Source organism: Tiliqua scincoides, chromosome 1, assembly GCF_035046505.1.
Source record: "Tiliqua scincoides isolate rTilSci1 chromosome 1, rTilSci1.hap2, whole genome shotgun sequence".
Classification (NCBI taxonomy): Eukaryota; Metazoa; Chordata; class Lepidosauria; order Squamata; family Scincidae; genus Tiliqua; species Tiliqua scincoides.
This window is the reverse complement of record NC_089821.1, coordinates 199410236-199423322: the sequence shown is the minus strand read 5'-3', so window position 1 is coordinate 199423322 and position 13087 is coordinate 199410236. Positions and strand designations below refer to the sequence as shown.

General features: G+C 45.4%; 1 protein-coding gene across 1 annotated transcript in view; it reads right to left on the bottom strand.

The window, feature by feature from the left end:
• Positions 1-6763, bottom strand: part of SLC35F1 (solute carrier family 35 member F1) — a 257867-nt gene extending 251104 nt beyond the window's left edge. Inside the window, exon 1 of the mRNA XM_066613772.1 lies at positions 6195-6763. Coding sequence (XP_066469869.1) covers positions 6195-6358 — 164 coding nt within the window. The 5' untranslated portion in view covers positions 6359-6763. The remainder of the gene's footprint in view (positions 1-6194) is intronic.
• Between the last annotated feature and the right edge of the window lie 6324 nt (positions 6764-13087).

Genomic DNA, 13087 nt, shown 5'->3' with positions numbered 1-13087 from the left:
AGTGCACACCAGCTTACTGCCGGCGCACACTGTTGCAAATGTGCCATAAGGCACGTTTGCTGGCCCTAGCGCCAGGCGAGTGCCAGTGGTAACCCAGCACTGGCAGGCGCTGGGCTACTGCTGGGCAGCCACCAAAGCTCCGCTGCTCAGCGGTCACATAGACCGCCAACAAACAGAGAGGTAAGTGGAGGCATGGGGGGAGGCGGGGAGAAGGTGTTCTGGGAGGGGGGAGGTGGGCAGGGAGACGGCGGGGAGGAGGCGTGCCAGGGGGAAGGAGTAGGGAGGGAGGGAGGCAGGACCAACGGAGCGAAGAGCCTCTGTGTTGGGCTCGCAACCTGACATGAAGGCTCTTGATTCACTGCCGACCTTTGGGTCGGCAGTGAACTGAGTAGTCCCATTGCGAGGCTACTCGCTTTACCTGGGGGACTTTACAAAAGTCCCCTTCTCCCAAGGAGCCACCGCTGGCTGCCCAGAGCATGCAAGATGTGGCAACAGCCATTTTCAGCACCGATGCAGCCCCACACCCGGGCAGCTCAGAATTGGGCTGTCACCCAACAGAACCTCAATCCTTCTTAGAGTGCTTGTTTAGAGGCTGTGAGTTCAAATCAGAATATTTTTTCCCACAATACAGAGCAAACCCTAATACAGATATTGCATATTTTTCTATGAAAAAACTGTATACTTTTTGGTGAAAAAAAATGTCCCTGACCTCCAAAATAGCCTACCTAAATAAGGGCCCGATCCTGTCCAACTTTACAGCACGGTGCAGCCTCAATGCAGTCCCAAGGTAAGGGAGCAAATGTTCCCATACCTTGAGGAGGCTTCTGTGACTGCCTCCCCACCACAGGATGCAGTGCATGCCCCATGGGCACAGCTGCACTGGCACTGGAAAATTGGATAGGATTGGGCCCTAAGTTGGCAAACTAGAGGGGGAAATCTTTTGGCTATATGCAGGAAAAAATAGAAGGCTAACAGTGTGTGAAAAGTTCCTAACCACCTCACTAGTCAGATAAAGTTTGACTGCAAATAACCCCTTCCAGTGGATCTGATATGACACAAAAAATAGAAATACTATTTGGAACATGATGAGTTGTAAGAGCAAGTCAGTTGATCACTAGCTGGGATGTCTTTCCTTAATCCAGAATCTGAACACACCTTCAAACTATGAATTCAGGTTCTGGATTCAGGGAAACCATAGTCAATCTTAACCATGGTTGAAACAAAAGGACATTTGCTTCAGGAACAGGAGTGGTTGTAAGGAGCGAACACACAAAGTACTTTAGGCTGGCTCCCAATTTTTAAGTATCAGAAGCTGCCAGGAACTGTGAATCCACAGCTCTGTGCACAGCAGCCCTGCGTGGTGAACACCCATAGAGACACATTGGCGCATCTCCCAAGTCATCCAAATGTTTACAACTAGATGAATGGCTCAATCTACTGGCTCTACTCAACAGGAAAGGCTATAGGCTTTCCAGCTGAGGCTGGGATTTTGCATGGGCAATGATGATCTCTAGTGCCTGTGGTTCTGAGCTTGTTCTCAGGATCTAAACTCCCAGCTTCCCCTTGATGGCTGCAAGCATTACATCCTTCCAATTGCGGATCCTCTACTCCTTTACAAGAAACAAAATCAAATTGTGTCTGATCAATAAACGTTTTATTTTTGCATTTACTTCCACATCCCTGTTTGTCTGAAAACAAAAGAGCACAGTTCTGCTCAGAAACGGCACATGAGAGCAAGAACCTGTTGCACTGAAATTCTAAAATTACTTACACAGGAAATAGATCAGCTCATATTCCTGTGTATAAAGTCTAAATTGATACTAAACGTTCCAAGGGTCAAGAAATGATTCACAGTAGCATAATTAGAAGATACGTCCCACTCTCTCTAGAATAATATACAGAGTTCATCTATCAGATGTTGTGGTCACGGGTTACTCAGGGAGCACAAGTCACTCAGTGTTTCTCAGAACAAGATGGCAATAATTGCAGTAGCCCATGAGCAAGTAGTCAAGTAAAGCAAAGGTGACCTGATCTGATACTTTTACACACACGCTCTGAATATTTTCAGTAATCTCAATAAACACAAAGACTAAAAGTTCACTTTTATTTAGAAGAAAGAGGGAGAGAAACACACTGAGGGATCCAAGGTCTTCATGAAAACTCAATTCTGTACAACTGGAAGAGACAAGCAGTTCTAGTTATTTCTGCCTCATTAATGAATATTTTTTAATTTATTCAAGGATTTATATCCTGCCCAAGGCAGCTCACAATCAATAAAAAACACACCACAATGTAACAAGTAAAAGCAGCAGATAAAAATTAATTATAATATGTGTAATAAAACATCACAGTTAAGAGGCTATGCAATTTTTTAAAGTTTTCATAATAATATTATTATTATTATGAAAACTTTAAAATAATAAATAATTATTTATTAAATAATAATAATAATAATAATAATAATTATTATTATTATTATTATTATTATTATTATTATTATTATTATTATTATTATTCTGCTTAAGAACAAGCAAAAATGGAACCAGGTGGGCGTCCACAGGTATGGAGTTCAAAACCAACAGTGCTGCCACCAAGAAGACCCTGCCTTTGGTACTGACCAAACAAATTTCAAGTCAAGGACAGTTGAAGACCAGGGCCTTTGAAGGCTATCTCAAGAGTTGAACAGGCTCAGATGGGAGAAGCAGTTCATCAGGAGACCAGCTAGGGAAAGAAAATAAACCCTTCCTTCAAGAAACTTCCTTTCCTAAGGCTGGAAAAGATGGCAGTCAACAAAATTGCATCTTTGATGACTGGAACACTGAGATCAAACCACCAAAACTCTACCTCTAAACGATTGAGAAATATATCTACAATTCCATATCAACACAGATTTTGTTAAAAGCAGCTATACAGCCAATTAAGTATCACAGAATTAATGGGAAATATGTTTTACACTTATGGGTAGCCCAAAATTTACAGCCAAAATATTGCAATTCCCTGAAAACCTGCAGGTTACAGCTCTCTACTGTCTCATTATAATGTTCTATTACTGCTGTCTCCACGGGCTCTCTTGATCACTAGTGCAGAATGATTAAGTCGTTCAATAACCCTAAAAAAAAATGAGGCGAGCTCCAACAACAAACAGGCTTCCCCCATGCATGACAATTTGCAACAGGGTGGGGGGTGGAGGAAGGGTTGGGGCAGAGAGAAGGTCAGAAGAAGTTCCATTTCAGCTCTTTAGGAATAAGCTCCTGTGTGCACTCTGCTGAATCTTTTCATACAACCCCAGTGTAAACTGCACATGGCCATCCTGGTGAAGAAACTTCTGCATTAAAAGGCACAAGCTTTCCTAAACTGAGACAATGCAAAAAAACAGATTAACTGGCAGCTCCTTCTTGCTTGTATCTTAAGGACAAGAAAAAGACGAAAGACATGTATGGGTTAAGATCCCCAGGTGGGGAAGAAATCCTAAGGAAACAATAACCTTGTAAAAACAGAGGCTCTCCTGGAGTGGCCACTGGGAACCCACAGCAGGCTCATGGCCTCTTCTACCCTTGCCCATCCTTCCTCTCACATGTTCCCTCCTCCACATTCACAGTAACCACCACAAGCTATGTTCTTTTTCTGTTCCTCATGGGTTAGGGTATGGCTGGGTTACTGGACTCTATTGTTTATTTGTTTTTGTTTTAATTAAAATCAGTCAAAATCTTAAGGAAAAAAATTGTTTGGTGTACAACATATCAGAAGTAAACTGAGGTTGTAGCTAAGCAAAGCTTGTTTTTGAACCAGAATCAGAAGCTCACTTCAAACCAAATGTGGTTTGGTTATCAGCAGCCATTGCCTACGTGACAAAGTATGGGTTGTATGCTAAGTGCTCCTTCAATTTATGGAAGAATCTTCATTTACACAAGTGGGGTGCAATGTTCACAGATCCCTCTTTCTTTCTGCATCCCATGCAACTCCCCCCATATGTGCTCCCGAGAGTTGGCAGACCTTCTGGAACAGATATTCGAGAATGTAGAGGGCTGCAGATATAGGAAGAAACCAGTAAAATTTCCCATCCTCCTTTGTGTGAAAAGTACATCTTCAACAAATGGAAGATGCATTTATGATACAGCTATCACATACCAGGAGTGGAATAGTGCATTTGATGGGAGGGGAGTTTGCAAACCTACAGAACATTCCCAGTGGCCAAACTGCTTGGCTGGGGCATTTGATACAAACCAGAATATCCCACACAGTGAGGATCAAGAAACTTGATTCTGACACCAGAAGATAAGGCACCCAAGCTGGTCTGAGTTCCAGCACTTATCTTTTGAGAAGTTAAAGGTTGAACTTCCAGCATTTGCTGGACATGCTGGTCTAAGAATATGTCTTAGATGTCTAAGAATGACTAAGAATGCAGATTCTCTGTATTCCATGGGCAAGAACACTGCCATACAAGAGCAATAGGTTCAGTCAGTCTTCCATGAAGAAACTAACAAGGAAATTAATATTTAACACTAGAAGAACTTCAGTCCCAACACATTTAGGAATTTATTCAAGATGGTCACATAACCAATAAGCTTCACCACATAAGACATTTGGGATTTATAATGTTGTAAAACAAATTGGTTTTATGTCTTTCACTTTTCCTGAATACTATGGTAATCCAACTCCTACCTTATTATTATTTTTTGTGGTTTATTATGGACCACCTTCAAAGGCAGTCTAGTTTTGCCTTAAGGTAATGCCTCACCTCTTCCATTGGAGCCCATACTGTCTTGAAGATGAGAACTTTCCCCTATCACCAGCAGGCAGGCTTGAGCTAATCCTCCAAACCCATTGAAATCTCAGGAGGTATTAGGCTTTGTTTGTTTGGAATATTGCAAACACACACACAACATATCCCCATGCAAATAAGGAAAAGACTAATCGCCTTGGTCGTGTTTCTAAATCCTCCCCACTTCATACTCATTGCTCAAGTAATCCAACCCAGGTATAAGTTCCTTGGAGATTTTGACTCTTAAGATTCAAAACCACATAGCACAATGATTTCCATGGAAAAAGAGGCAAACAAAACTCAATTATTCCAGACCCTCAGGGCAAGCGCAGCAGGAAGGAGTCCTATTTTTATACAAAGTGTTGTTTAAAAAGACCTTTCTCAGAGATTTAACAGCAACCATAACTGGGTTATAAACACCTTCTTTCCCAACCAACCGTCAAAATCAATTTTTACAGTCCATGACAGAATCAACATGCATTTGCTATTTTTTTTACAAAGACTTCATCATTCCACATCCCTTCTTCCCATCGCAGAAGGACAACCTGATTTGGGTACTAACTGCAGCTCAGAGGTCTCCTGCCTCCCTTCCATAAGCCTGGATCAGTGGTATCACATTCCCTCATCTGCACCTTGCAGAAGCTTGCACAGTTAGAAGGTGGGCAGCGGGGAAGCAGCAAATGGCAAGAAGAGGGCAACCGGGTGCTATCTAAGGATGCGTATCATGAAGTAGAAGCCTTCAGCTCTGTTCTAGCAAAGTCTTGGTCCACATATCAGAAGCAGAGTAATGCCAAAAAAGAAATGACCAGCATTCCAATTCTTTCTTTTTCACTACAGTTGGAAGTTTTGGGTCTTTGTCCGAAAATGAGCCCTTTGTCCGAAAATAAGCCTCTTTCCCTCTCCCCTCCGGACACAAGGTTTTCAGAAGTCCCTTCTTATCAAGCCATCACCATATATGGAGAGAACAACCCTTATTCAAGACCACTCTATTGGTCACTCCATTGAACAAAATGGATGACCCTTTCTTCAGAGCATCCCTGCCCCATAGAAATTCTGGACAATAGAACACAAACCCTGACTTCTTTTAGAGCTGGACCCTATTGTTGTAGGGAACAGGGTGGTCTGGTAAGGCCTTCATCTGAGCTGGGGTAGGCATTCTCAGCCAGTGCGGGAGCTCAGCATATGTATGGACTCCAGAGGAGGCACCCCGAGCATGTGCAGAGTGCATTTCTCTCACAACGGTGTAGAGAGATGCACCCTCCGAAGCTGGATGGAGAGCAGGGATGCTGAGAGGCAGAGTGCGATGGGTCCAGCGGTAGACACCGAGCAGCGGGTCCGGCACCCCTACCTGCCAGGCTAGGGAGGCGGGTGGGAGGGGAGGAGAGGGAAGGGGCGTGTGCCGCGCGTCCCCCCCGCCGCCCGCCCTTCTCACCTGTTCAGCACTTTCCTGATCCTCTGGCGCACGCTGGACGAAGAGGGGGCGGAGATGCTGCTCCTGCCACTGCCGGCACCGCCGCCCTCGGGGGGCAGGTTCTCGATGGTAGCCACGACATGGTTGGGCTGCTGCTGCTGCTGCGGCTGCTCCGGAGGGATCATCGCGGTGGGGCTGGCGATCAGAAGGGAGCAGCAGGGCGCATCGTGCGCCGCCCGGCCGCCCAGGCGAGAATCCCGCGGGAGAGCCGCGGGGGGTGCCCGAGGGGGCGGCTGCGGGGCTCCGCGGGGCTCCAGCTCCGGCCGCACACCTCAGCGCTGCTCAGCCATGGAGCGGGGGGCGGGCTGGCGGGCGGGCTCCCTCCCGGCGCACCGGCTCCTGCGCAGGCAGCAGCAAGTGTCCGCAAGCCCCAGGCAGCCAGCAGCAGCTGCGCCTCGAGGGAGCTTCCCTGCCTTCTATTGTCTGCCGGCAGCCCAGCCCAGCCCTGCCCAGCCCAGCCTAGCCCGTCTCCTCGCTCCGCAGCGGCGCGCTCAGGTGCAGCGCTTGCCTCCAGCCGGCCGCACAGTCAGTCCGGGGCGAGCAGGCAGCCTCTGCGCGCGCGCTGAGCAGGCAACGCAAGAGTGCAGCAGTCAGTGGGGCTCCAGCAGCCCCACGCCCCCTCCTCGCCTCTCCGTCCCCGCCTCCAGCTCTGGCTGCGCCCACCAGAGGGAGCACGTGCGGGATTGCAAGGTCCTCAGCCGCCCCCTCCCCTAGTTCCCCCCACTCTCTCTGAAGGGTCTGCCGGGAGTTGTAGTTTCCCACCCCTTAGGTGTTTCCCCCTTCAAACCCTTTATCAGCTTCAGGACCACCCGACGGCGGACAGCGGCAAGCACCCAGTAGCATCCAGAGGCCAGGTTGGGCAGGAAGGCGCAAGAGCATCTTGGCGCAACCTGAGGCGCCTTCAAGGCACTCTGTGGACTACATTTGGAATATCTTCTGATATTTTACATACCCACGATGGAGTGACACCAGCTCAGCTGCTGTACACAAAAGGTGATTTTAAAACACACACACTCATCACACTCATCACACACACACACACACACACACACACACACACACAACCCCATAGACATTATGAAGCTGCCTCAGTGGTTCATCTAATTCAGTGGTTCTCAAACTTTTAGCACCAGGACCCACTTTTTAGAATGAGAATCTGTTGTGACCCACTGGAAATGATGTCATGACCAGAAGTGACATCATCAAGTGGGAGAATTTTTAACAATCCTAGGCTGCAATCCTACCCACGTGTACCCAGGAGTAAGCCCTGTTATCATTCTTTAAAGCATATACAGAATAGCCTGTTAAAAGGACAGATCTGTAACGTTTTCCCAACTGCAGTAACATATCATGGTAGCATCAAGTCTAATCGATTAAAAATAAAATATTGAAATGAATGGGGATCCACCTGAAATTGGTTCACGACCCACCTAGTGGGTCCCAACCCACAGTCTGAGAAACACTGATCTAATTCAGTATATCACTGCTGAACAGGAGCTGTTCAGGGTCTGTCTTGGCCCTACCTGGAGATATCAGGGATTGAACCTAGGACCTTCTGTGTCCAAAGCTAGTGTTCTGCTACTGAATTGCATCCCCTGTGGCAATAAAAAGATGGGGCGGGGTGTTACAGTGTAATCCTACACTTAAAAAAGTATTCCAAGTTCTTGGACACTGACTCACTTAGTCACAGCAGTGAAGTTGCAATCACACAAACAGAAGCACCCATGAATGCTGGCACAACTTTATGTTCTTGTACTCCCTCTGCCAGCACTCCTCCATTCAATAAAAGTTCCCAAATGTGGCAGAAATGTGGGTGGATCATGAGATCATGGCAGGAGCTGGCAGCATCATATCCTAAGCTCCCTCCAGTTGGTAGACACACCCTGAATGTCAGTGTAATGTTCCATGTATTTCAAAGCTGGCATACATGTAAGAGACCCATAGAAACCCACTAGAAAGACCAAAAAAGCACCAAATCCCAACATCCACTATCTTCTCCACCTCACTCACTCTACTATGACATAGCACAGGTTACAGACTAAGCATCATGGCCAGCACTTCAACCCCAATACTTAAGCCTCAATGGAGTAAGGTAAATTTCCATGCAAAGGGAGCGTATTGCAAAAATAGCCTACTGCCCTTAGAGCACATATGGAAAGAACATTCCCTTTAATACCCTCAACTTTCATTCCCTCAACATTCTCTGCCCCAGGAGAATTCTACACACAAACGCCAAACTGAAGTGCTCACTTTACCACCCTGATAGTGAGTGCTTGGACAATGCTCCCCACAAAGATAAGGGAGAGCCCAATCTATATGTGCTGCAATTGCAAGCCCCCTCCCCATTCTCCGGCTGCATCCTTGGTGTCATCTCACTGCAGCAGATATTTCTTGCCTGAATGCCATTCAGCTCAACCACCCTCAGTGCAGTTATAACACTCACCATCTGTTTTCCAGGAAGGAAGCTGCCCACATGGACATGAGGGAATCTGATGCAACAGCCCATAGGATAGGATGTGAAGGGCAGGGGAGAAAATGGCACAATCCAATTGGACCAATTGGACAGTGGGCAGGTCTAATCCAAAAGGCCAGTCTTCACTGGCCATTCTTCACAGTCTTCACTAGCCAAGGTTGGCCAAATGGCCAGTCTTCACCAATTGAGACTCACAAGCAACCCAGTGCCTGCTACCATGATGAATGAGGTAGTCCATGGGGGAAGAAGGGTAGCATAATACAGGGACAACCAGCAGCATGTGCAGGCACTCTGCAACAAAGCATGGTGTGCATGAGTGGCCCAATGGGTCAAGTGATACAAAGGCAACCTGTGCCATATGCAGGTCAAACGCATATAGTGCTCACTCTGATTAGGTCCCCTGCTATCATCTTCCAAGTGTGCTTGTTTGTGTTTTCTCCAAGGCCTTTCTAGTGGGAAGAAGCATCTCAGGTTTTACCTCCTGCCTCCTTATGCTTGGGACTCGGGCTGTTCTACTCTGCATATACAGACACTATGTCCGCAGTGTAGATGGGAGCATGCTAGATACCAAATTCCCTGAGTGCTTAGAGAGCTGCTCTGTAGATTAACTAGTGTGGTTTTGAGATCTGCCTGCTTCTCCTCTGCCTGGGAAGGCTTGAATCTTTGTGCGATGTGCCTGCTCTCTCCCAAGGGAGTTAACTTCCTTTCTCTGTTGCAGTCATAAAGATCGTCATAAAAGTGTGTGTCTGTGTATATGGCATAAGAGGATTTGAACTCTAAGACTGCAATCCTAACCACACTTTCCTGAGAGTAAGCCCCAAAGAACAAAATAGGACTTACTTCTGAGTAGACCTGGTTAGGCTTGTGCCCTAAGTGTTCAGGTCCCTGGCTGGTCTCTGTTCTGCATTTAGGAATTATGTGATTAGTATACCCACCATGTGCCCCCAAGTTTTTGGAGATGCAAGCGATGATTTATTTGGACTAACCGATTTTTAAAATTGAGCGTTCTGACTTCTGAAGTAGTACAAGACTCTTCTCCAAACTTAAAATATTCAGAACAAAAGGAAATAAGGAGGAAACCATTGTTGTATTATGAGGCTGATATTATCCAACCATACTTGCTTTCATCTCAGGATATAGAAACCAGGACTTACAGCCCAATTCTAATTGCTGTTTACATGGCCAGAACAAGCATTCTGGTGGTGTGAACCGCTTTGCAATTGTCACAAATGCGACAATGACAGCAAAAACAACCTGGCCTCCACTACAAGCAGCCAGGTCTGTGTGAAGACAGAGAGCAAACACCTGCTTCTGCTGCAAGTAAGTTTCCTGTAAGGGTTGGGAGGAAGGTGGGGAGGGGGAGGAATGGCAGGGTAGGGGCAGGTAGGACGTGGAAGAGATTAGGCAGAGAGGTGGGTGGATTGGGCCCAGGAAGTGCAGGTATGGCGGCAGCATCACATGCTAAATCCTAACCCCCTGCCCAGGCCCAGTCTGCCTTCAGCACAGGTGTGCACCAGTTATAGAGCTGGCACAGATCTGAGTTGTCCCATGACAGCCCTGGGACAAGAGAGCAAATATTTCCTTAACTCAAGGAGGCCTCAAAACGCCAAAACTCCCCCACAAGAAATACTATTTCACACCAGGTCATTGGTTGAGTAGTTCTCTCACTTGACCTGGGAGAGGGAAATCTGAATACTTGTTCATTTCAAACCAGCCTGTCAAAGCTGGGGGGGGGCACTAGACTCCCCCAAAAATGGGATAAAAGAGAGCTGCCAGGTTGAGTTGAAAAGCAGAATGTGTGGAAATGCAAAATATAACCGGAGTTTTACAAGGTGCTAGCCACAAGGCAGTGGAGGTCTGGGAGTGCTTGGACACTGTCTAGCTAGGAAAAGGTTAACTTTTAGGAAGAGCTTTCCCTCTGATGCCAAGAGGAAGATGAATTGTAAGTGGATGGTTTATGTCAGGGCTGTCTTAGATTCTGCTTTTACTTTACTTTGAACTTTGCTTCTTGATCTCAAGTATATAACTTCATCGTCTGTTTTTTTCTTGTTCCATTTTAATTCCTAGTACCTCTGTTCCTTTTATCTGATTAAAACCAACCTGCCTAGTACTATAACAAAAAGATCAACTGGCCTCCCACCTATGACACCTTGCTGAGCATTGTATGCTACCCAGAGAAGGGGTGTGTGTGTGTGTGTGTGTGTGTGTGTGTGTGTGTGTGTGTGTGAGAGAGAGAGAGAGAGAGAGAGAGAGAGAGCATATGTGAGCATGAGTATGAGTGAGTGGTTATATGGGGACATGTGAATGACAGAATAAGAGAAGCAAAGCAAGGAGGTTGGCCAAAATGCTCCCCATTCATCTCCCTCCTCAGATAATTCAGCATGAGAGGACTGTTGGTTGGTAGGCAGACCCCAAGATAGGTAAAAGGGTGGAAATGTGACCCTGGCCCTGCATTTCTAGTGGCAAGAAATCTACCTCCATGTACAGCCAGGGCATGGCTGTATGTGTGGTCTTGATGTTATTTCAAGGTGGGGAGAAGCACCAGATTTCTCTGAAGGGAACATGGTCCTGTCAGTGTTATCCTGAAGATCCCCATGCAGGTAAAAAAAATATTTAAGTTACAAAATAAGCCATTCTAGAGACAGAGCAGTAAGAGTTTCCCTATAAAATATTGCAAACAAGCCGCAATACTATTTGTACAGATTTACAGTATCTATAACTCCTGTATTAGATAACTATTGAAAGATCTTTCTCATGCTTGCCCAAACAAGTTAAGAGTTAAGTCACACAGAATATATAACACATGATTATTTATCCTTTGACTACCTGAACACACAAAACTATTATCTTCATTTGTCATCTATTCTGGTTGTTTCTTTTCAGCCAAGTACAGGAAGCTAAGCGGGCAGTGAAAAGCCTTAGGAAGGAAATTGGGAGATCAAAGTAAGTGCTACTGTATTATGCAAATCTTGGCTTCAAACGATTAATTTGGGTTGATTTGGGTTAACGTTCTGGAGAAAAAGGAGAAAGGGGGGATATGTTTTTTTTTTAAAACCTGAGACGATACGGTGCGATTTTGATATTATATGGACTATGAAGGATAAGAATAGGCCCTCAGTTTGGCTGTACTTGTCATAAGAGGCGACTAAACAGCCAACGGGTAGATGGGGCTCGTCAGCCTGGGATGGCAGCTCATCTGAGAGAAGGAAAACTCTGATCCCAAACCTCCACTGCCTTGTGGCTACATCCAGTTATGGAAAAGGCTTCAGGAGTCAACCTCGAGGCAAAATCTGGAGCCGGAGTCCCTGAGGCAGTTCATGGCTGAACACAGTCACGTTCTGGCAACTCCTGCGACACCGCTGGAACCAACTGTATTGGCCTCTGCCTTTCCATTGGACCATTTCAGCGACGTGGAGAGGGGGGATTTGCTGCATGGGTAACAGTCTATCCTCCATATCTACTTTACCCAGGCTTCGCACACTGGAGAGGACACTCTGTTCCAGAACCACCATTCAGAGTGTGACACCATAGTCTTCCGAGACTGAAGGATGCCAACAAATTTGATCTGATTGAATAACTTTACAAATTTTGCAAATTGGTATTGGATACAAATTTTACTAGACTTTATCTTGGACTATTTAAATATGCGGAAGGCTACTGAGGGGCGAATTGACTTTGTTTAGTCTGAAGGTCTTGTATTTCACATTCCACATTCCACAGTAAAAAGAGCTGCTTTTGACATCTAGTGGATTAAAAGAGAATTGCAAAGGGAAAAATGTCAGAGGAAGAATGGGGAAACCTCAAGGAAGAAAAATTACAAACTTTAATTCTTTTGAGTCGTCAGCAAGGAATTCGATTTTTACAAATTCAAATCAGTGTGGAAATCTTAAGTCAAAAGATAAATAAACTAAGTGACATGAAAGGAAAAAGCTTAATGGAGGAGAAGATTATTGATCAACAACCTGGAAGAGGAACTTTGATAGAGTTGCAGACTGATGGAACAGCTCAGAAGACAAGTATTCAGATGTCATCGGATCAGAGCAGAGAAGAAACAATTGGACTGAAAGGCATAGAAATGGATAAAGAGAAGGAGAGGATCTGCCAGAATTTGGATTTGATGGAAGTAACAAGAAGAGGACATTTATTAAAGCACCAATTGTGGAGAAAGATTTATGTGAAGTTTACTAGGAAAAAGAGATGGAAGAAATGTAAGATATTAAGATAAGTGGACAGAATTTGAGATAAGGAGAAGAACTGATATTCAAAATAGAGTAATGATTTGGTAGATATTTTTATATTTGAGATAAGAGATATGTTAGTATTTTATAGGTTAATTTAGAAGAATTAGAATTGGAATTAAAGTGTTTGAGATTGCTTTGGA